At 40.8% G+C, this 22,640-nt stretch overlaps 3 protein-coding genes and 2 non-coding genes across 6 annotated transcripts; 4 read left to right on the top strand and 1 right to left on the bottom strand.

Annotated features, from left to right (window-relative positions):
• The first annotated feature begins 7,072 nt into the window (after positions 1–7,072).
• LOC127755449 (60S ribosomal protein L26-1-like) lies at positions 7,073–7,858 on the top strand. Its single transcript, XM_052281129.1, has one exon. It carries the CDS (start codon positions 7,146–7,148, stop codon positions 7,605–7,607), a length of 462 nt encoding a protein of 153 aa, XP_052137089.1. The 5' UTR covers positions 7,073–7,145; the 3' UTR covers positions 7,608–7,858.
• A 718-nt stretch (positions 7,859–8,576) lies between these two features.
• On the top strand, positions 8,577–8,672 carry LOC127756124 (small nucleolar RNA snoR26). The gene has a single exon (XR_008013163.1). It is a non-coding gene; the product is annotated as a small nucleolar RNA snoR26 (small nucleolar RNA).
• A 117-nt stretch (positions 8,673–8,789) lies between these two features.
• Positions 8,790–8,881, top strand: LOC127756125 (small nucleolar RNA snoR26). The gene has a single exon (XR_008013164.1). It is a non-coding gene; the product is annotated as a small nucleolar RNA snoR26 (small nucleolar RNA).
• Positions 8,882–9,926: 1,045 nt separating this feature from the next.
• LOC127755448 (uncharacterized) lies at positions 9,927–11,353 on the bottom strand. Its single transcript, XM_052281128.1, has 2 exons — positions 10,879–11,353; positions 9,927–10,651 (listed from the first exon to the last, which is right to left on the bottom strand). The coding sequence occupies exons 1-2, from the start codon at positions 11,351–11,353 to the stop codon at positions 9,927–9,929; spliced, it is 1,200 nt and encodes a 399-aa protein (XP_052137088.1).
• Positions 11,354–18,106: 6,753 nt separating this feature from the next.
• On the top strand, positions 18,107–22,640 carry LOC127753709 (IQ domain-containing protein IQM3-like). 2 transcript variants are annotated; one of them, XM_052279131.1, is made up of 9 exons: positions 18,107–18,430; positions 19,678–19,792; positions 19,987–20,052; positions 20,393–20,481; positions 20,687–20,774; positions 20,948–21,085; positions 21,215–21,307; positions 21,744–21,839; positions 21,929–22,640. In XM_052279131.1, exons 1-9 carry the CDS (start codon positions 18,225–18,227, stop codon positions 22,493–22,495), a joined length of 1,458 nt encoding a protein of 485 aa, XP_052135091.1. In that variant the 5' UTR covers positions 18,107–18,224; the 3' UTR covers positions 22,496–22,640. The 2 variants fall into 2 exon arrangements, with proteins under 2 accessions (XP_052135091.1, XP_052135090.1); XM_052279130.1 differs by having other exon boundaries at positions 21,744–21,842.

Genomic DNA, 22,640 nt, shown 5'->3' with positions numbered 1-22,640 from the left:
CTTTCTAGGGTTGCCCATATTCATATAGATGTTAAAGAATCTAGGCACACGTATATGTCAAGATTCATTAACACATATATGAATATGGACAATGCTAGAAAGTCTTATAATATGAAATGGAGGAAGTAATACAAATTTTGTTTCTTTTCATCTAAAAACAAAGTATTTTTTACAACTAGTACTGTCAGTTTGCAGGTTCCCTTCCCTGTTTTTACTTCTGGTTAGACCAGCTTAGGTTAATTTTCCTGCAAAATCACATTTCCTTGTAAGCATTACTATTACAGAAGATATTCGTCGGAACTAAATATAGAATGAATGTATCCAATGTACCACATTTAATTTGCAGCAGTAATATGAAGGTTTGCCTTCAATGCATATCAAAATGTGGAAAATTTCTGAAAATGTGCAGACCAGTGCAATTACTGCAGTTAATAAGCCTCAATTTCAGGTATACTCAACCAATATCACTTTTATTGGCATAATCTCTTGACCTGGGCATTCCCAAATTATCAGTGTCATTGACTCAAGTCTCATGCTTTCGCACGGAGAGTCATAGCAGAATACAGGCATAAACTCACAACAATTCCCAGAATCCCAGTATTGCCAACTACTGCCATGCTCCTGCGTTGGAATGGGATTGAAATTATTGGGTTTAGTTTTTTTCTAACCATTTTTTCGGGTTGATTTTTCGCGCCGAAACACTGGTTTTTAGGTGGAATTGTTTTTTTAAGGTGGGTGGGGGGAGGAGGAGAACTGTGTTGGTTAACTGTACTACACCAGAAGCAACTGGGAACCTATCTTCTTACTGGAGTACCATGATTTTGCTCATGTCTCATGGTATTGATAGAAGAGATGAAGATAGTGAAAAAGACAGATTCCTACATTTCCTGTATTTGTCTCCATCTCTGAGTCTGAAGAAATGCAATGTTTGACAGTGCTCATCAGACGATTGTTTTTTTTTTTAAACGAACCGCACAAGACAGTGCGAGTTTCATGTATTGATAAAGCAGGAGAAAAATACAAGTTATAGCCCTGGAGGACTATAGCCCAGAAAGGAAAAAACAACCACACCACGCGCCTACAACCACAAACGCTGCAAGAGCGAAACAGAAAATCTTCGAGACGACGCCTCTAAGAAGGAAACGACACCAAGGATGCCGCCGTCTGTGATTTTTGTGCTGTTGTGAACTTCAGAACTTGCACTTTTGTAACTTTATCTTATCTTTTCTCCTTTCCCGGTTGAAGAATAGTCGCAACACGAAAGAAGAATTCAGTTAGTGATTCTGGTGGAGAAGCAAAGGAAAGACCTTGAACGTGATGAAATAGATAGTGTCCAATTCCAAAGGATCAAAGATGATATATGCCGTTTCTGATGTATCCTACGCTATCCTCATCGAAATCTGCATTTCCATCGCCCCTCTTTTCCAGCGTCATTTTCAGCTATCCATGATCCCCAAACAATATATATAGCCAGGTTCACCGATTACTAGTTCATCTATAAATTCTAGGGAGAACTTTTGCTGGCATTGATCATCTACCTTGAAAATACATTTGGGGAGAGTCTGTTCATATTTTGACAATTGTTCTTTAATCTTTATCAACTGTGTTGCTCACGCAAAGACCGGGAATACTCATTTGAGTTTAGTAAAATGCTTCATTTATCCTAAAAAAAATACGTCACCCTTTGACGTTATCTTCCGTTTTGGACGTCGGTCACCGACGGCGATGGGAGCGAAATTCGATCAACAAAGACCGATCGCTGATTTCAGACATTCTGCTTTTCTTTGGTTTGAAGAAGACAGGGATTACATACAACCAGAGATGGAAATGTCTATGTTTATGTTTATTGTGGTGTACTAAGTAGGAATCTTGTTTTTAATCAAACTGTAATTTTATAATACACAGCTGTTTGTCCTGCATTCGCTGCAATAATTGGTTATAGCATCTTTGAAGCAAAAGGACAGAACGAATTCCATTATCTTTAAAAAGACCGCGTCACTCACAATTTGTCACCTGCATAAAAACCTAATATCTCCATTACTAGAAGTACATTACTGTACTTAATTCCGACATAATGAATCATGGATGTAATAATTGAAACATGATGCAGACAGCACGTTAGTATTATCTTGACCCTGATTCTGATCCTAGTCGATGCATAATGCCATAATGCACAACTCATTAATCGCAACGTGCGATGCGTGATCAGCGTCTTGTCATCGCCAGTACGACAAGGATCCACAAGAAATTTGGTTGGGCCACAAATGCTGTCAAGAATCCACACAAATATGGATAAGGAATTCACTAGTGGTTTCAGAACAAGTCCAAATATGATAGTACTTATTTGGTATCTGTTCCTGATAAAAAGAACTGGATAGTTGCTCATGCTTCTCTCTCCTTTTGTGTCCAATCACATACTCACAAGAAGAAAAAGATACTACTGAACAGACTGAACCTGAGCAAGAAATTGTTTGTTTCCCCTATAGCTGAACGGCTTATCAGTGAGAAAAAGGTTATGGATAAAAGTTTTATATATCTTAACGGTTTAAAAATAAATGCTAAAAAATAAATTACAATGAAAAAAACTAACTTTAAAATTAATTTTTAAAATTTAAATTTTGCCAGCAGCTTATATAAGATGAAAAGGGCTCCTCTGCTAGAGATGACTGAACAGCTCGTTCACAATTCCTTTCAGACAAAGGCAGCCGTGGTTTTGAAGGGCTCCTCAAGATTTGTTTTGCGATTCCCAAACATTGTCGATTAATTACTGCAAATTTCACTCAAACAATGCGTCTTTCTCATCAAACCGAGATAGGGCTGCTGTTGTTTTCATAATGCAGAGACGTCCTGGCCTGCAAAACGATGAGTGGATATTTCTGTTGTTATATATACTATATATCTACCTCTTGCATGTGCCAAGATGCCAATGGAGGAAGATGCAAACGATTTACAAGAATAACTAACTACTGGCAACTCGAATTGAGCGTAAATTGCAATAGAAATAGGCGTGTAGATGGTTGACTAAAACACTAGCAGGGGTAGATCCCTATAGAATGACTAGATCATGAGTGATGTGGTCGGTCAATTGCAGCGTCTTATCCAGGATCACCCAATTACATTTCTGTATTTTTATTAGCAAAGTTAATTTACATAGCCCAAGAACAGATCAGCCAATGATCGGTAGACACATGCTCCGATGATTTTATCTCTAGTCGTGTGCTTGTTAAGCGCATCGGCCATTACATTCTTTGTCAAGCTGACAGCCTGACACTGAACACTACACAAGAACTTGAATTCTTGTAGCTCTTGTGTTCCACTCTGTCAGAATCCCGATTCGTATCCTAGTATCTTATGATACTACGATCCTATCAAGCCGAAACGATACTAATCCCACCTAGTATCTTAATTTTCATAGTATTTTGATTCTACTATTCATTACTACACGATCCTACAAAATCTTAGGTGGTATTCCGATCCTACGATCCCTACGATACTACAAAATATTATTTAAAATAACATGGTTTGGAAATAATGTAAATAAATATGCTCAATTTTATATAAAAATCAGTTAAATATATCAAAACCAGCGTGGTTTCTCTTGATAAATGTCTCTATTTGCATGACATATATCATTACTACATTTATTTTATATAGAATGGCTATATATAATTAATATAAATATTAATTAAACTTAAAAAAAATATCATAGTATCCCGATACTACGATTCGATCCTACGATACGATATTACTTTGAGCAAAACGATACTACTTAGTATCCTGATCCTGACAACCTTGGTTCCACTCCTGGGCTACTCTATTCAGCTATTGTCGGTTATGCATTAATTTGGCTTTGTGCTCAGCATGCATGATATGTTTGTAGGTCTGGCGGTGTTCGATCTCGCATAGTGATGGTAGGTGTGGTGATAGTTTTTTAAGTGTGTGTAAGGCTTGAATCTTTGGACACATGCATGAAACATTAAATATAGATAAAAATAAAAACTAATTGTACAGTTTGCATGAAAATCGCAAGATGAATCCTTTGAGCCTAATTAGTCCATGATTAGTTATAAATGCTACGGTAACCCAAATATGCTAATGATAGCTTAATTAGGCTCAAAAAATTCATCTCACGGTTTCTATGCGAGTTATGAAATTAGTTTTTTCATTCGTGTCCAAAAATATCTTCCAACATTCGGTCAAACATATGATGTGACACCTAAAAATTTTCTTTTCGTAAGCTAAAAGCATTGTTGGTGTGTGATGGTGATTTTGTCTTTTTCTAATTCTAGTCCTATAGGACGGTAGTCTTGTCATTTTTTTCCTACTATATCATTTTTTTGGCACTATCCGATGTTATTTGTTTTTTAAAAAGCATGCATGATACGTAGTTCTCCTTCTAGACAATAGCTACCATGTTTTTAGTATTTAATTGGGATATATTTGAAATTATAGGTCAGATTTCTCTCAAAAGTACTACCATTAGAAAAAAAATAACATATAATTTGTTGGGGTGAATAAATATGTAATAATAGAAACTGGTGGTTATAGTTGTATTTTATAAGTGGGGTCAAATGGTCAATATCCAAAACATGAACAGCATGTATTTATGCCCGGAGAGACTAGTAGCTACTACTATGTTCTTAAAAAAAAGACAAAACCTTAGCTACGAATATAGACATAGCTATGAACCCTAGCTAGGATTGAGTTTTTTTTTTTTTGAACGGAGGTGGTAGATGATATATAAAAAGTAAGTTTTTTTTAAGATAGAATAAATCTTGGCCTTAGGAAGAAAGTAAGTGGCTAGATGATAGGAACAAAGTGTCATACTGCTCATTTGGACGGCACCGAGAAGAGAAATGGAGGCCGTGTTAGTGTCTCCTTTTGCTTCGCATTCAGGCCACCACTTCAATCTTGAGGTGGACATGCTCAGTTAAAGGAAATTTTCTAGCCACAATTTGAAACGGATGGCTGCATGCATATGCAATGAGGCTCAATTGAGGAGTTGTGAACGTATCCAACTCCATGACCGTAATAGTTCAGAAAAAAGGAGATGAAAAACATGGGCTAAATCCTTTCTTGTCATACTTCTGTGCACGAAATGGATAAGAACTTCGGGGCAGCTAACCAGAGTTATGGCAAAGCTAGCACACATATGCCAATGCAGCCAAAGTGCCAGGTGATCAAAGAGGCTTTCATTTTCTTTGACATTCCGTGGAACAATCAAAACCAGTCGATTTGATAGTTTAGCGGTATTAGTTTTTTTAGCACGTTTCAGGCATATATACATCAGTTTACCATCCAGCTGAATCACTTCAGGAAAGAGATAGTGAAGCTACTAAATCACTTCAGAACAGTTCCAAAATTCAGCATCACTTTAAATGTCAAGCATTACAGCTGACGAATTGGAGATGAAGACAAATACATGAGTTCTGCAGAGTCAGTGAGGTAGGTGTTCATGAAAATTGAGTAGCCAAGAATCTGCGCATAGACTGTGGAAACAGATAGCCGTGATGAAGCACTGTAACCTATACTACAGCAACTAAAAATGCCCATGTATGGAGCAGTTTCAGTCTGAAATGGCGGCTTTAACAGTAATGTAATTTGCCTTCGAATTTTCTAAGATAAGGATTCGTGTGAATTACTCCCTCCTTTTCAGGTTATAAAACGTTTTGACTTTTGTCAAAGTCAAATTGCTTTAAGTTTAACCAAATCTATAGAAAAAAGTAGTAATATTTTTAACCCAAAATAAATTTATTATAAAAATATATCTAATTATTGATTTGATGACACTAATTTAGTATTATAAATATTACTATATTTATGTATAAACTTATTCAAAATTAAAACAATTTAACTTTGACTAAATTCAAAACGTCTTATGCAAGAACAAAAGTATATCTCATCCTCCCCGGCTCATATGCAACATGGTGTCCGTATTCCAAAAGTAAAATTTAAAAGTTAATTATGCTATCGACCTTTCAGTTTTACGCTACCGTTTAATTATCAGTCTTATTAAAATATTAATATAGATATAAAAAAAACATGAGAACTTACCTCAGCAGATCCGCACCTGTTGGTAGCGATCGGTCGATGCCGCGAAGCGGGCTATTTTTTCCCCCCCACGTACTTCGTGTGCGCCACACGCACGCACGCTCGATCGATCACTATCTCTCTTTCTCTTTCTTCGTGTCGTCGACTTGGCATGCAGCCGTCGCGTACGGCTACAGCTCGACGGCGACCCACCGGAGCTGGCTGCCCATCCGGCATCCACTCCATCGCCGCCGATGCTCAGATCGCTACTCGTCGCGGGATGAGCAAGATAACGACGAGCGAAATCCAGCTGGACTGGACGGCGAGTCAATAATATGCTTGAGAAGAGACAGTTGTATTGTGTTGTGTGGGTTGACGATGTTGAGATGTAAGGATAGAATATGGCGATGCATGTCCAAATTTCTGGTTACAGTTGGCACAGAGGTGATCTCATAACATGCATTGTATGCAAATCATGGTTTGCAAAAATAATTTGGTCACTGATGAAAACCGTTCCTAATTAAGTGGATTTTAGTTTTATATATTATTTAACTTGGCCCCTTTGCCTAGCGGTTTCTCAATTTGTACCAGCTTGACACAAGTTCGATGACCAGAATTTCCGACCGGTCATATTCATTTGTCAACCTGATTGTACCGTGGTTGCTATTTATTATTGAAGCCTTGCAACATGGATATTTTGGATTAGAATTAGTACCTTGAGCTCCTTTCGAAAGCAACAATTTCTGTAGAATTTTAACAGGATTTAGTTGAGTTCCTTCCAAAAAAAAAAAAAAGAAAACTCATTTCAAACTTCTCTGCTGCAAACGAACGAACAGAATGGGCTGGATTCCAACAGAGGGGCCTTTCCCCTGCTAGATCAGCACGTCCGGCCCATCCAAGACTAGCCCACTTAACATATCTTATCTATGGCCCAAAGCCCACAAAACCAGAAAAGACCTCGGCCCAATTACCCCATTCCGTCCAACTCCAACTCATCCTGGCCGTCCATTCCCGATCAGAATCCGCTATATACCCTCTCTTCCACCCGCGCCACCCACTCATCCCCTTCCTCCGAAAACCCTAGCTCCACCACCTCCTCCTCCGCCGCCGCCGCCATGAAGCGCAATCCGCGCGTGACGAGCTCCCGGCGCAAGTGCCGGAAGGCGCACTTCACGGCGCCGTCGTCCGTCCGCCGCGTCCTCATGTCCGCCGCGCTCTCCACCGAGCTCCGCCACAAGTACAACGTCCGCTCCATCCCCGTCCGCAAGGACGACGAGGTGCAGGTGGTGAGGGGGAGCTACAAGGGCCGCGAGGGCAAGGTGGTGCAGGTCTACCGCCGCCGGTGGGTGATCCATGTCGAGCGCATCACCAGGGAGAAGGTGAACGGGTCCACCGTCAACGTCGGGATCCACCCATCCAAGGTCGTCGTCACCAAGCTCAAGCTCGACAAGGACCGCAAGGCCATCCTCGACCGCAAGGCCAGCGGCCGCGCCGCCGACAAGGCCAAGGGCAAGTTCACCGCCGAGGACGTTGCCGCCGCCGGCGCCGCCGGGGCCTCGCTCCAGGAGATCGATTAGGCTCGGGGAGATATATCCCTTTCCTCTCTGTTCGTACCGTCTCTCCTATTATTATCATCATCTAGTTAATTTTAATGCTACTTGAAATCTGCTACTTTATCCCTGATGAAACTGTTTGTCAACGTGAGTTTTGGAACCTTATGTGGATCTAGTCTGATGCCTTGGATTTTGATAGATCAAGAACTGAACTCATTACATGTTTTATTGCTCATGCTTTAGTGAACGTTCAAATCTGATGCTGAATGGTCTCATTTTTTGTTGTTATCATGCCTCCTGTTGTTGCAATGCGTCACCATTTGGGCAGCTAGAATCGACCAGCTCCAGTTCTTCTATCAGTGAGGACTCATGCTGTTATGGCCAGTAGTTGTAATGCTTCAAGCATCTATGCAGAAATGACCAATTGACCATTCTATTTCTGTTAGTCTTAGAAAAATATTGGGCTTGTGGTTGTGTATGAGGAATATTCTGCTGCTTAGTGCTCATACAAGATTCATGAAAAAGATCACAGAATAATTTTAAGTTTAGTCTTGTTTGATCAGTTGGCTGCATTACATAAGTAATGCTGCTGATGTTTCTTTGGTGTATAAGTTGAAGCATTGAAGTTGTCTTTTCTTCTCTGAATGCATTTGAACCCGATGCACCATTTTCATGTATAATACCTGATTTGTAACTGAAGATGCCAGCTAGAATGGATCTGCTCTGGTTCTTCTACTATCTGTAAGGACTCAGGCGACTGATGCTGTTACCGCCGTTAGCTGTAATGTGTCAAGCATATCTATGTAGGATTAGCCACTACATTTCTGTTATAACTAGACGGTAAAATATTAGGCTGTTTTGCTACCGTGGACTGCTAATACAGGGCACATGAATGGTTATGCCGTTGTGTTGTACTAGGGCCCTGTTCAGAGTCACGTAGATTGTAGCTGATGAGGCATTTGGCAGCTGATTCCTCCATGTTCTGGTTTTATTTTAGCATCGGTGATGTTACATCCATCTTAACTCATCCTTGCACTATGAGTCAACCGGTGAAGAAACTATTGGGGGAATATTTTGTCTGAGATGCTCTGTTCCCTCCTCAGTTAGATTATTGCGTTGTTTGTGGATTTAAATGTCCCTGGGTTGATTGTGCCACTGAAGATTAACCCGATGACCCAATGTTCTGTTTTCATTTTCTTGAGTCCGAAAGCACCAATGATGTTACATCCGTACTCATCCTTGCACTATGAGGTTACCAGTGAAGAAAAGCATTGGGGAATATGTAGTCTGAGGTGCTCTCGTTTTCCTTTCTTGTGTTTTCCTTCATTTGGGGATTTCTGGCTTTTGCGTTTGGGAAAGCATTGGGGCAGGCCTAGGCATCAAAGTGAATGTGACCCGCACCCTTTGCAAGCTGATGCATGAGTAATGCTGCTGCTGAATTTTGGTTGTTCAGAATAAAGTTTTTTTTTTGCTAAGTTTCTTTTTTTTTTTTGAATTTACATGAATCCTGACGCATCGGTTTCAGGTGATTACACCTTTTTGCCATAACCCAAAGGTTAGCAAAACAGAATTATTATGTCTTGCCTGTTATGTTCGTTCTGCAAGTGTCTCTTTTCGTATATTACAAAAAGGAAAATGCTATAAAAGCAGAGCCTTATTCTGTAACTGCAAGTAACATCGATTCTAGTATTATTTTAATACGTTTATACCAAAGGCCATTTTCTGTTGCATTGAGTGGTTGCTACTACTAATTATTGTCTTCTTAGTAATCACCAAGTGTGCTGTTGCTTTTATGTGGAAAAAAGATTACATTTTTCTATAAAGACACGATGATAGTGTCTTCAGATCACTTGAAAATGGAAGTGCCATTAAACTCTAGACATGTCTGCAAATCCTTGTACCGTAGATACAAGACTGAATTAGAATATAGTTTCTACTCAATGATTTGTACGAAAAATAACTTTGTAAAGTTAAAAAACCGTATTTTGTTTGCTTTGAGCCAGTATCGATCACTCTTTCGAAGCAATGACAAAGTGTTACGGTGTATTCTTAACATCATTCTGCATTGGTTTACCATGCATCCATTTCTGAACATACCCAAATATTTACGAAAAATCATGAAATTTATTTCTTTGCAGAGTTCAATACTACAGTGCAGCTGATGCGAATATCAACACATCAACTAATCAACACGAACACAAGATTATTACTTCGCACTTTGACGATCATGCAGTGCAGGCGTGCAGCCATGGCCAATGAACAGAACAATTAACACTCGTACCCATCATAGCATCAGACTCAAGAGGGCATGATGATTTAAGTCGGTATACGCAGTGCAGCGAGCTACGCGGCCATGGCGACGGCGGCGGCGCGGCCGCCATGTCCGAAGCGCGACACGGCGCAGTCGGCGGCGAACAGGCCGGAGGTGGCGAAGCTGTGGTCGCCCCCCAGCGTGGGCATGGACGCCCTGACGTCGAACTTGTTGACGTAGTCGGAGCGGTACGTCTGACCGACGACGCCGTGCACGTCGCCGGTGAGCGCGTCGAACTTGAACGCCAGGTCGAGGTGGGCGAGGCAGTCGTCGCCGGTGACGCCGTACCGGTGCACCCTCGAGTCCTCGGCGGTGATGGGCACGGCGTTGGCCCTCAACTTGAACCGCCCGTCGAGCGCCACGAGCACGCCGTTCGCCGCCTTGGTGCGCGTCACGGTCAGCGCTGGCACCGCGGCGGAAGTCCAGGTGGCGCCGGAGTCCTCCGGGAGGAGCACCGGCTCGCCGTCGACGATGACCTCGAGGCGGTCGACGTCGTCGTCCCAGGCGGCGGTCTTCCTGGCGCCGACGTAGAGGCGGTGGGCGCCGCCGTCGTCGAAGAGGACGGCAATGGCCTGGATCCAGGTGAAGTCGCGCGACATGCCGTCGGCGCCGCGCTTGCCGATGAAGTGCGCGTTGATGTGGAGGTCGCGGTCGGAGACGACGCAGAAGTCGGCGTCCCTCCGGCCATGGAAGTAGAAGGCGTTGCCGTCGCCGCCGATGAACCTCGGGTCGCCGCACGCCCCCGGCACGTTGCACACTGCACAAGAACAGAGAGTATACGTCAGAGACAAGATGGAGATGCAACCACTGGCGGAGAAATGCTTCGTACTTCTAGTTGGTAACCTCCTGTGTAATCCCAGTTTTTCAATCAGAACTACGAATCTAAAAAATTAAGACTAAATATTGTTATCTTTAGTTCTAATTTAAATACTTAGAACTAAAGATTAATCCCGATTGGTAAGAATGGTAGCGGCGGCGGCTCACCGCAGACGGGCTTGCAGGCGTCGCAGTCGACGAAGCAGGAGGTGGGACACGTGTCGGGGCACTCCATCATCTTGGCGGAGCAGTAGGGGTAGAGCTTACGGCTCTCCTGGCACTTCACCTTTATCTTCTTCTTCTCCGGCTTCTCTTTCTCCTCCGGCTTACCTTTCCCCGGCGGCGTCTCCCTCTCCTCCGGCTTACCTTTCCCCGGCGTCTCTCCCTTCTCCGGCTTGCCGCCTTTTCCCGGCTTAGGCTTAGGCTGGGCGGCGGCGGCGACGACGACGGCGAGCAGCAGGAACGCCGCCAATGCAACGGCGCTCAGCCTAGGCGCCATCACGACACTGTTAATTACACTCAGATTGTAGCTGCTGCTAATTAAGTAGCTAGTGATGTGTTTAGTTGCTGGTGTGATTGCATGCATGGTTGCGATGGAATTTATAGGCGATCGATGGAGTTGCTTGCTTCCAAGGTTGTACATGTCCACATGCAATATACCATGCTTTCCCAGCACGTGATTAGCTTAATACTCCCTCCATCTATTTTGATAGTTATATTTCTAAATCTAAAAATTCTATTTTTGATAGTCATATTTCAATCCAATAACCTATCCTCTTAATGACTTTCTCAAATTTAATGCATGACTCTCCATTCTTCCACACAAGATTGGCTATATGGGCATCGAGAAATGTAAATATTAATGAATCGTTTGTTTACGAGGAATGACTAGTAGCATATTTAAATAGATGATAAGTAGAATTATTTATCCTTAGTCTATATGTCAAGATGAAATATGACAGGAGTAATAGCTTTGCATGTATGCTTGCAGCGGCAAAATTATTTTTGCTTATACATGCATGCAACCCTTTCCACTTATTCGAAGTGTCATCGCAGGATTTCCGGGTCAGCTCGATCGATCGATCGATAATTAGGTCAGCTGGTACAACAGCGTTTTTACAGGTCAGGATCGCAGGACATTGTATTGGCTAATTTTGTCGTTGCATGCCTAATTACTAGTTAATTAAGCTAGTTAATTCCACGTTTAGTGTGTAACCAATCCGTCAAGGAAAGATACATGTGCTTTAGCAGCCTAACTATGGAATGAAGCAACCCAACGTGTCAGTCACCGGCTGTGATTAAGTACATTTCCACAAAGTATAAGATCCCGTGGCTAGCTAGCTACTCTTGTATAATATTATCCTACTAATATTGGGCGTAGAAATAAACCAACACTTCTATTGGCAAATTCATGCCCTATCATCACATATTTTTGTTTTAATTATCATTTTTCTACGTTCAGTTATAATAACTGTTCGCAATTTACAGACCATTTCAACCAATGGTCAGAATTTCTTCAAATATATCCAATGAGTTTATTCTAGTCTGTAACAAAACTCGGATTGAAAAAGAATAATTCGCTCAAATTAAGGTCAAACGGATGCATGATCCTCAGATGTTAGCTGTTTGCTTGCGAAGATCGAAAAGGATGCAGGGGATGGAGTAGCGTTGACAATTGCTGTAACTGATCTGTGATGAGCTTGCAGTTGAACTGTATATTTTAGGACTTACTACTAAACATACTACTACTAGTACACAAGGATCTTGACCAGTAAAGTAATTTTTAAAGTAATTTTTATTCTCTATGACGTACTGAACATATGTGCGTGAGCCGCATGTCGGCCAGCCCAGAGCAAACTAAAGCCTTAGCTACGCAATGAACATATTAATTTGAGCATTTTTTAAATACTTTCACAAGGTGACGTTCTGAAAAAAGTTTGAGAGGTTACTCAATTAGAGGCCATAGGATTGCAGATCGATGATATAGATAATCCCACACAACTCCCACGTCAAATTCATCCTGTAACTAGGGCTGGGTTTAGATTCAGGGGTAAAAATTGTTGCCGTGTCACATTGAATATTCGGACACATATTTAAAGTATTAAATGTAGTCTAATAACAAAACAAATTATAGAATCCGCTTGTAAACTGCGAGATGAATTTATTAAACCTAATTAATTCATCATTAGCAAATATTTACTGTAGCACCACATTGTCAAATCATGGAGCAATTAGACTTAAAAGATTCGTCTTGTGATTTACACGCAATCTATTTAATTAGTTTTTATTTTATCTATATTTAATGTTTTATGCATGTGTCTAAACATTCGATGTGACAAGGTGAAAAAACTTGCTAGGGAAGCTAAACAGGCCCTAGGCTCCAGCAAAAATTTGCCGACCCGAGCCTAACAAAAAGAAACATTCAAGTCCAAAGACAAAGACAGGCCAACCCTAGGAATATTTCGAGTCGGCCAGTTTTTTTTTCAGGTTTTCAGACATAAAATGGAGGACCAGGCCTCCTGTGATGAATTGGTTGGACTGGGCTGGCTTTGAACAAACTCTCTCCGAGATTGCTATTTAGCGCAGCAATGTTTGAGTGCACAATTTCTTTTCTTTAAAAACATACATTTTAAAACTTCAATCTAAAAAACTTGGCAAATTTTGCTACATGACATCGTCATTTCATTGTTTTAACTGTAGGACACCGCACAAACTCAGTTTTGGGGAAAGGCACTCTATAACTGTGGTAATTTGCCAGCGGACACCGCGCCTCTTAAAATAATAAATCCGTGCTGACGAAGCGCTAGGGGGCCTAATATTTTAGGCGGAGTGACCGAAATGCCCTTGCACTAGGGCCCATCTGTCACCCGGGCCCGGCTGTCAGCTCCTCCTCCCCCTCCACGTCATCTTCTTCCTCCGTCGCTCGTCTCACTCTCTCTCCCCTCTCTCCAATCCTCTCTCCCTCTCTGCCCGACGACGGCAGCCTGGCCATCTCCTTCCCGACCGTTGAGCTCTCCCTCCCGCGCTCGGCCACCGTCCCGCTCGTCCGCGCCGCCGCACGCTCGTGCTGCTTCTTTCATGTCACCAACCACGACGTCCCGCGAGCACGGCACCGTCGCCTCCGCCGTCGCCGCCGTGCGGGCGTTCCACGAGCAGCCCGTTCCACGCGACCAGATGCCGTTGTTCGTCGGGCTCGGGAAGGGCGACTGCCGCGCGGAGGACATCGTGGAGAAGTATGGCGATCTGTAGAGGAGGTTCGGCGGCCACCTGTGGAAGGTGTACGACGGCGGCAAGTGGGACTGGAGGGAGGCCGTGGGCGCGCTGTCCCGTGCGGAATCGGCCGTGGAGGTGGACGCTGCGAGCCAGAGGCACCGCTTGATCGATCTCCTCAAGATCGTTGAGTCGAGGCTTGGGCGGCACGCGGTGGCGGACGCCGTCCGATCATGGCACGCGGCGGCGGCGGTGCGCCCGGAGCTTCCCTTCACCCGCAACGAGGGCTTCGTCGGGAGGGAGAGCGAGCTGCTCGATCTTGAGGCCGACCTGTTCGGGAAGAGGCCGATGCATCTGGTCGAGGTAGAGGTGTTCGGCGGCGAGCCGGCGTTCATGGACGGAAAAGAATGCCAAGGGTCCACGAAAATCATGCTTTAGTTGTGTTATTACGTTCCTAATAAGAATAGGATGGCAAAAAAAAAAAGGTTGAAATGGCAAAACGTATACGGTCGATGTGCGTGCGTGCTTACAGATCCTCTTGAGCTTCTCCTCGAGCTGAGGGAGATGCTCGCTCTTGGTGACGCGGAAGTAGAAGCCGGGCGCCGGGAATACGGAGCTGGTGCTGGAGTACGCGCACCGGCAGGTGGTCGTGGCGCCACCGCGACGCGGGTGTATTCGGGCTCGACATCCATCGCAGCGTCGGTCTCGTCCTCCGCCGCCGCGCATCAGACGAAGGATGGGAGGAGAGAGAAAAGATAGAAGAGCTGACATGTGGGCCTAAGGGTATTTTTGATATTTCACGCGATTTCTCTCTCCTCCTCAACCGGAAAATATTATTCTAATCAGCGCGGTGTCCATCGGCAAATTATCACGTTTATGAAGTGTCTTCCCTAAAAGTGAGTTCGGGCAGTGCCCTATGGCTAAAACCACAAAATCGTAGTATCCTGTAGCAAAATTTGTCAAAAAACTTCTATTTGCAAAACCTTCAACTAAAATGAAAGGAAAAAGGAAAGGGCGGAACATGCGTCTTATGAGCTAGAAGTGTAAGATCGTGACACAGACGCGCTAATCAGCGATCCTACCCCACTACACCATCCTCACCTAGCAAATGCCAGTGAAGCCCATCATCTTTTAACACCAAATGTATCCTCAAGTATAACCCACCCCATCTCCATCGCTCAATCTCCTTTGTCACCACAGACCATTCTCCTCCTTCAGCTCTAAGTCTCCCTCGCGTATCTTCCGCTCATTCGTTGCACATTACTCTTATCGTATGAACATGTGATTGCCATCCCACTTTCAATCTACCAATGCCCCCCAGATCATTCCTGCAACCCATTCATGAACAACACGTCGCTGCTAAAATTTGAATTTTAAAACTAAATTTTAGATTTGATTTTAAGGTATTTCGAACGTAGTTTCTTTTTTTTTTATGTTTTTTTAAGTGAACACATAAAAAAATTACCCATAAATTGATTTTTCTAATAACCCATTTGGCATATAATCATCACTTGGGTAACCGATGGTGCTCCTACACACATCCAAAATATAATGCCCATCTTATTTTTGTGGAAAATCTAATTCAGTGAACTTGTCTCAGCAGAAGAAGGTGAATTTTGGAGTCCAGTGATTGTTAGCTGATCCCTTTTGTTTTAGAGGACTCTTGAATCTGAGCTCTTTTCACAATTTCCTTTCTCCCTGTTGCCTGTGCAAAATCTCTGTATTTCGAAGTGTAGATTATAGTCGTAGTAGGAATAAGCCCATATTTATGTACTTTGTGCTCTTATTTTTTCTTTTCAGATTATTTATTAGATTGTCAAAACTAATTATTATCACTATTCCAATTTAATCATCACCTAAAATTATTTAGATTTTCCAAAATGATCATAATCTAATTAGCAAAGGTTTCCCTGTTGCCACTCAGCTTACAGGCCCAAGCCGGCCTGCTTGGCCCATTGGCACCGTCGATCCGACTCAGAGACCCAATCCAACGCAGAAGAGCTCCCTGTCTCTGATGAACTTACATCTCTTGCTTGGATTTGGTGCTTGATATTATTTTAACTAGCATGGTGGCTCTGCGCGGCTAGCATCATTATATTTTCTTTTATATAATAACATATATGTTTTTTCAATGTATTATTCAAATATATTAAAATAACAACATAATTTTAAATTTTGTACTAACTTTACAAAACTACTAATGTGTAATATTCATATTGTATTTTATATACGTTTTAGTTATTAGTTATTTTTAATATTAAATTTTATTTTTTAAAAAATTATATTCCTATATGGACTCTAGACTCGTCTTTCAATATTTCTTTTTTTAATTCCGAATTTTCATTATCTGTAAATTGTATTTCTATATAGACTCTAGGCTCTTCTTCCAATATTATTTATTTTTAATTCTGAATTTTTATTATTTCTAATTGTATTTCTATGTGAACTCTAAACTCATCTTTCAATATTCATTAATTTTTAATTTCGATTTCACCTACTTCTAAATTGTATTTTTATATTAACTTTAGATCCTTCTTCCCATGTTTCTTTTTAATTTCGAATTTTAGTTATTTGTAAATTGTATTTTTATACGAACTCTAAACTCTACTTTTAATTTTATTATGTTTATTCCGAATTTTAGTTAGTTTTAAATTTCTATATGGACTCTATACTCTACTTCTAATATTCCTTATTTTTAATTCCGAATTTCTATTATTTCCTAATTGTATTTCTATATAGACTTTATACTCTACTTCTAATATTCCCTATTTTTAATTCCGAATTTCTATTATTTCCTAATTGTATTTCTATATGGACTCTATACTCTACTTCTAATATTCCTTATTTTTAATTCCGAATTTCAGTTATTTCCTAATTGTATTTCCATATGAACTCTATACTCTACTTCTAATATTCTTTATTTTTAATTCCGAATTTCAACTATTTCCTAATTGTATTTCTATATGGACTCTAGTCTTCTCTTCTAATATTCCTTATCTTTTAATTCCGAATTTCAGCTGTTTCTAAATTGTACTCCCTCCGTCCCATAATATAAGGGATTTTGAATTTTTGCTTGTAACGTTTGACGACTCGTCTTATTCAAAATTTTTTGAAATTATTATTTATTTTATTTGTGACTTACTTTATTATCTACAGTACTTTAAGCATAACTTTTTATTTTTTATATTTGCAAAAAAAAATTTGAATAAGACAGTGGTCAAACGTTACAAGCAAAAACCCAAAATCCCTTATATTGTGGGATGGAGTGAGTATTTCTATATGGACTCTGTTTTTTCTTTTTCTCCGATTAATGTGAGAATTTCTAGGCCATGAGAGTGAAAGTGGAGACTCCTTTTTCTATTTCTTTAATAATATAATAGATTTTTTGAAAAAAGATTTAAACACTGTGCTGACTGCAGGACCTAAAAATATAATAGAGCTTTTACAGTGTACTGGTCTACTGGAGTATTGTATTGTATATAACTATGGTAGTGGTAGCACTTTGGAGTAGTTGAGATGTTAAAAGGCAGAATTGAAGACGATTTACGAATCACAACTATAGTTGTTAAAAAAAAGGGACTATATATAGTAGGCAACTGAGGATAAATATGAACCAAATTAACTTCTTTATTTTTTTTAAAAAAAGGGTTCATCGTGTATTTATGTGCAAGTGAAAACGGATTTTCCTTACTCTGCTCTATCAATACATACGAGCCAAAATTTTTACCCTCTTTTACAGAAATATATATACACACACATACAAGTTTCCCTTACCGCACGGTTAAGTGTCGACGGGTTTACCATTGGGGTGAAGTAGCGATAAGAGATTAGTAACATAACCAAGTTTTTAAAATTTTAAATTTTTGGTAAATTTTGTTCGATTGTTTCACTGTTTGTGCAGTAACCACGTGGGATTGTGGGCCTGAACAGTAAGAGCATGCAGCCAGTCGTTGAGTCATCACTGTAATACCGTTACACACATTCCAGGCTTCCAGCACGATACTTTTCGACTTCGTGTAGGCTAGGCTACTTGGAATTTTTTTTGGCGCGAACAGAATATATATAGAACAGAATAAAACATCTTTTAATTATTCTCCTCAAATTTTAGTTATTCTTCTTCTCCATTTCACGTGTCACATACAGCGACACAAACTCTCTGCTTAAATTCCTCGCGTTCCCTCTCCTCTCGACAAGGCTAGCTAGCACCGTCATTGCCTCTGTTTCTCTCTCGATCGTCGTCTCCATTTGGTGAAGGGAGTGGTAGATTTTGCTGCACTATTGCGTCTTCCTCTTAGACCACGAGAATGGCGGTGGCGACGGCGGCGGCCGGGCTGGATCACGCGGGCTCTTCCAGGCTCGACGCGGAGGTTTCCTCTCCGGTGGTCGGAAGCGGCGGCGGTGGCGGTGGCGGCGGCGAGGATGGGGCGGCGACCAAGCTGCAGAAGATGTACCGGAGCTACCGGACCCGGCGCAAGCTCGCCGACACAGCCGTCGTCGTCGAGGAGCTCTGGTGATGATTAATTAACCGGATTCTTCACCAACCTTCATGTGGAATATCTTTTTTCATCGGTTTAAGTTATTAAGTCGAACTTTGTGCACTTAGTTGTTCTTTTCAGATTATTTATTGGATTATCGAAACTAATTATTTTCTCTGTCCGAATTTGATTATCACCTAAGATTTTTTAGGTTTTTCCAAAATAATCATCATCTAATTAACAAAGTGTTTCTTTGTTTATTTATGCAAAGAGTAAATGTACATCCTGAAATACTATGTGCGCAACATTTAAAGTGAATTAATTTTTTTTGTTGGACACGAAACAATGGAGTACCTAATTTTAGAATGGTAGATGTTTTGGTGTTCTTGGTTTTTGTGGTCTTCGTTTATGGGATGATCAAATTAAGATGAAGTGAATATTTACTCTACGCTTTGAATAATGCATTTTATATTATTTATATTACTTACCTATATTACTTGGACCACTTGTTTTTAGAGTAAAATGTATAGGCGGTCCTTAAACTTATAGGGGTGTGTCATCTAGGTCACTAAACTCTCAAAATGCATATCGAATTCCCAGAACTTGTCATAGTGTGTCATCTAGGTCCCAAATCGCCACAGCTCCTATAGAATCCTACGTGGCACTGATGTGGCATGCCACACGAACAAATTTTACCTTTTCTTTTTTCTTATTTTCTTATCTTTTTCTCCATCTTCTCTTTTTTTTTACTTCTCCTTTCTCTGTGACCCGAATAGAAGAGAGGGAAAAAAAGAAAAATGAGAAGAAAACAAAAAAGAAAAATTAAGGAAAAAAGAAGAAAAGGACACGTCATGTCCATATGGCATGCCACATCAGCGCCACGTAGGATCATATAGGGGTTGTGTCGATTTGGGATCTAAATGATACACTTTGGCAAGTTCTAAGACCTAAATCTGCATTTTGTGAGTTAAGGAACCTAGTTGTCATAACCCTACAAATTTAAGGACCGTTTTATGCACTTTACTCATTGTTTTTAAGTTATCTATTAAGTTTATATATCAAAAATATCTAATTTATCTTAATAATCAAGTAGATAATCGGTGACAACTATTTGCTCAATAATCTGTTTGGAACTTAGCCTCCGGACTTTGAGATTATGGCATGAGCATCCTGCATCCATTCAAAGTTTCAAACTGTTTAATTTGTGTAGAGAAAAAAGAAATCTAAAAGTAATCAAATTTTTTAACCGAGAAATTAAGTTTGTGCGTTGGATTGTTTGAAGGTGGCAAGCGCTGGACTACGCGCGGCTGAGCTACAGCACCATCTCCTTCTTCCACGACCCTAACCCGGAGACCGTCGCCTCCCGCTGGAGCCGTGTCAGCATCATTGCTTCCAAGGTCTCCTACTTCCTTCCGTTTCTCAGTTGCTGCTACCTGCAGCCTACCACAAAATTCCACAAGAAAAAAAGAAGGCATTCTTTTGGTTAAGAAAAAAAGAAGGAGGCATTCTTTTGGTTTGTTTGGTCTGCATCTCCTTGATTAATCTTCTGTTTGTGTCGAAATTGCTGTAAAAAATCTGAGCTTTGATGCAGGTGGGTCAGGGTTTATCAAGAGACGCCAAGGCTCGGAAGCTGGCATTCCAGCACTGGATCGAGGCTGTAAGTACAACAGTACAAATCTACTAGTGTTTTTTATTTTACCAGTGTTCTTTACTTGATCAGGTATTAGTGTATTACTAGTACTTTTATGGTTCAGAAATTAATGGTATTTGTTTTTTTTTATTATATATATACACGTGAAAAGAGGCTGCTATCAGTTGACTTAATTGGACTTGTAGTTCGTCAGGTGTGAGCATGAATACATCATCGCTCATGAGAAAGCTTCACAGCTTATCATGATGGCGTGATGGAAGCTTCTGCTTCTGCTTTTTTTCGTTCATTATGTGAAACTTTTGATGCACATATGCAATTATGACAGCAATTATCATTCGTTGTATAGATTGACCCACGGCATAGATATGGTCACAATCTGCAGTGCTACTATGATGTCTGGTGCCAAAGCCAGGCCGGCCAGCCTTTTTTCTACTGGTGAGAAGTTGACTGTGATTTGTGCGCTTGCATTTGCAAACTACTCCATGTCATTGGAATAATTAAACTGGTTGGATGTGTCTGACAAAAAGAGATTAATTTGCAAATAGAATGCATTAAGTTCAGTGTTGCACTGAATCACATAAATTTCAGTGAGTGGTTTGATTGTGCAGTGATTTCAGTAATGTTCTTTTTGCAAATGTAGGCTTGATATTGGGGATGGAAAAGATGCTGACCTTCCTGAGTGTCCAAGAGCTCAGCTGAAGAAGCAATGCATAAAATATCTTGGTCCGGTAAGATCATTTCTATAGTTGCTGCATATATAATCCTTGACAACTGAAACAAACCATTAAATTCAGCAACCTACAAAATTGTAACATGAAAATATTGTTAGTGAGATCTATATTTTTGCTTCCTACCTACAGATGGTTCTAACAATTATATATATCTGATGCATGTTTTGCAGCAAGAGCGTGAGCAATATGAATACATCATTACAGAAGGAAAGATTATCCATAAGTACTCTGAAGAACCCCTTGATACAAGCCAAGGGTCAAAGTGGATTTTTGTTATGAGCACAACGAAGAGACTTTATGCTGGCAAGGTGGTTTAATTTTCTCCGTGCCATAAGGATTTTGTGTTCGTTAGTGCTGATTTACTCATATAAGCTGGTAGCTTAATTAGCATCTCTATAAATATTTACTCATATATATAAGCTGATTTATTCATGCAGAAAGAGAAAGGTGTGTTCCAGCACTCGAGCTTTTTAGCAGGAGGTGCTACCATAGCTGCTGGGAGGTTTACAGCAGAAAATGGAGTTATCAAGGTTCATTATTGTTTGTGCACTGCATTTTACTTTCCTGATATGACAGTTTAGCATGCATATCCTTTTGTGACAAATATTAGACAATGCCTGGATGGATTTTATAAATATTTTCGCGTAAGTGGTTGAAATTTGTATAGTGGATCAAACTGGTCATTTAAATTTACCTATCTTTTATCGTTGCTAAATCAAAATATCTACTTACATTATCGCATTTTCCCAATATAACTCCCACAAGATTCTTCAGATTTTTTTTTCTTTGATCAATTTACTTAGTTACGACTTACAAGGACATCAGAATGGATTATCTAATCTTCTGGTCGCAAGCACATTATAAGAGAACATTTTGATAATTTTCATATGACTTGTTCATGATTCTGTTCCTTGGGTGCATTAATCAGCACTTTTTTCTATCTCTGATGATCTATTCTGATTTCAGTCCATCTGGGCCTATAGTGGTCACTACAAACCAAGTGCAGAGAACCTCAGCAACTTCATGAACTTCCTAGAGGAGAATGGAGTTGATCTCAACAACGTGGTACACCATATTTCAGGCTAAGTATTTATGAAATATATCAAATGCATGGTTTCAATCAATGAGTTCTTATTTGTGTATATATTCAGGTGCGCCCATCCGACGATGATGCTTGGTATGAAGAACCAGTTCCTAATAAAGTTCAGAGCCCTATCACTGCCATCATTGAATCCAATCCTCCACAATTGATTCTCCCACAAAACATGGTACTAGAAAACAAGGCATCTGGGTCATCTTCACAAGTTGAAGGTGCCGAAGGCGACAATGCTGCCACAGAGCAAGCAAAGCCAACCTACCAAAGAACCTTATCAGGTGGGCTACAAAGCCCTAGAGCCACCATCGACGTCCCGCGGAAAGCGATTCTTGAGAGGGTGAAATCCAAGAGGGAATCAAGATCCTATCAGCTTGGCCACAAGTTGTCCCTGAAATGGAGCACTGGGGCTGGTCCAAGGATTGGATGTGTGAAGGACTATCCAATGCAGCTCAGGATGCAGGCACTGGAGATGGTGAACCTCTCACCGAGGGCTTCAGCTCCTTCAATCTCAAGGAGGCTACAGGCAAGCCTATCACTCTCACCCAACTTACCAACACCTCCTGAGTTTACAACAACCCAGATGGCTGCCCCAACTAAGTTAGAACCGGCAACGAGTATCTAATTAACCAGCGTGCACGAGTATCACTATACTTGGTACATCTATACTGGTATCTGAGTGGAAGACACTTAATTGATTCATGTAATTTACTGGTTCATTTCTGGTACTATGTTATGTGGATCCATTTATGATCGAATGTTTTTAATAA

This window comes from Oryza glaberrima, chromosome 11, assembly GCF_000147395.1.
Source record: "Oryza glaberrima chromosome 11, OglaRS2, whole genome shotgun sequence".
Taxonomy (NCBI): domain Eukaryota; kingdom Viridiplantae; phylum Streptophyta; class Magnoliopsida; order Poales; family Poaceae; genus Oryza; species Oryza glaberrima.
The sequence above is the reverse complement of the archived record's forward strand: the minus strand, read 5'-3'. Positions and strand labels throughout refer to the sequence as shown.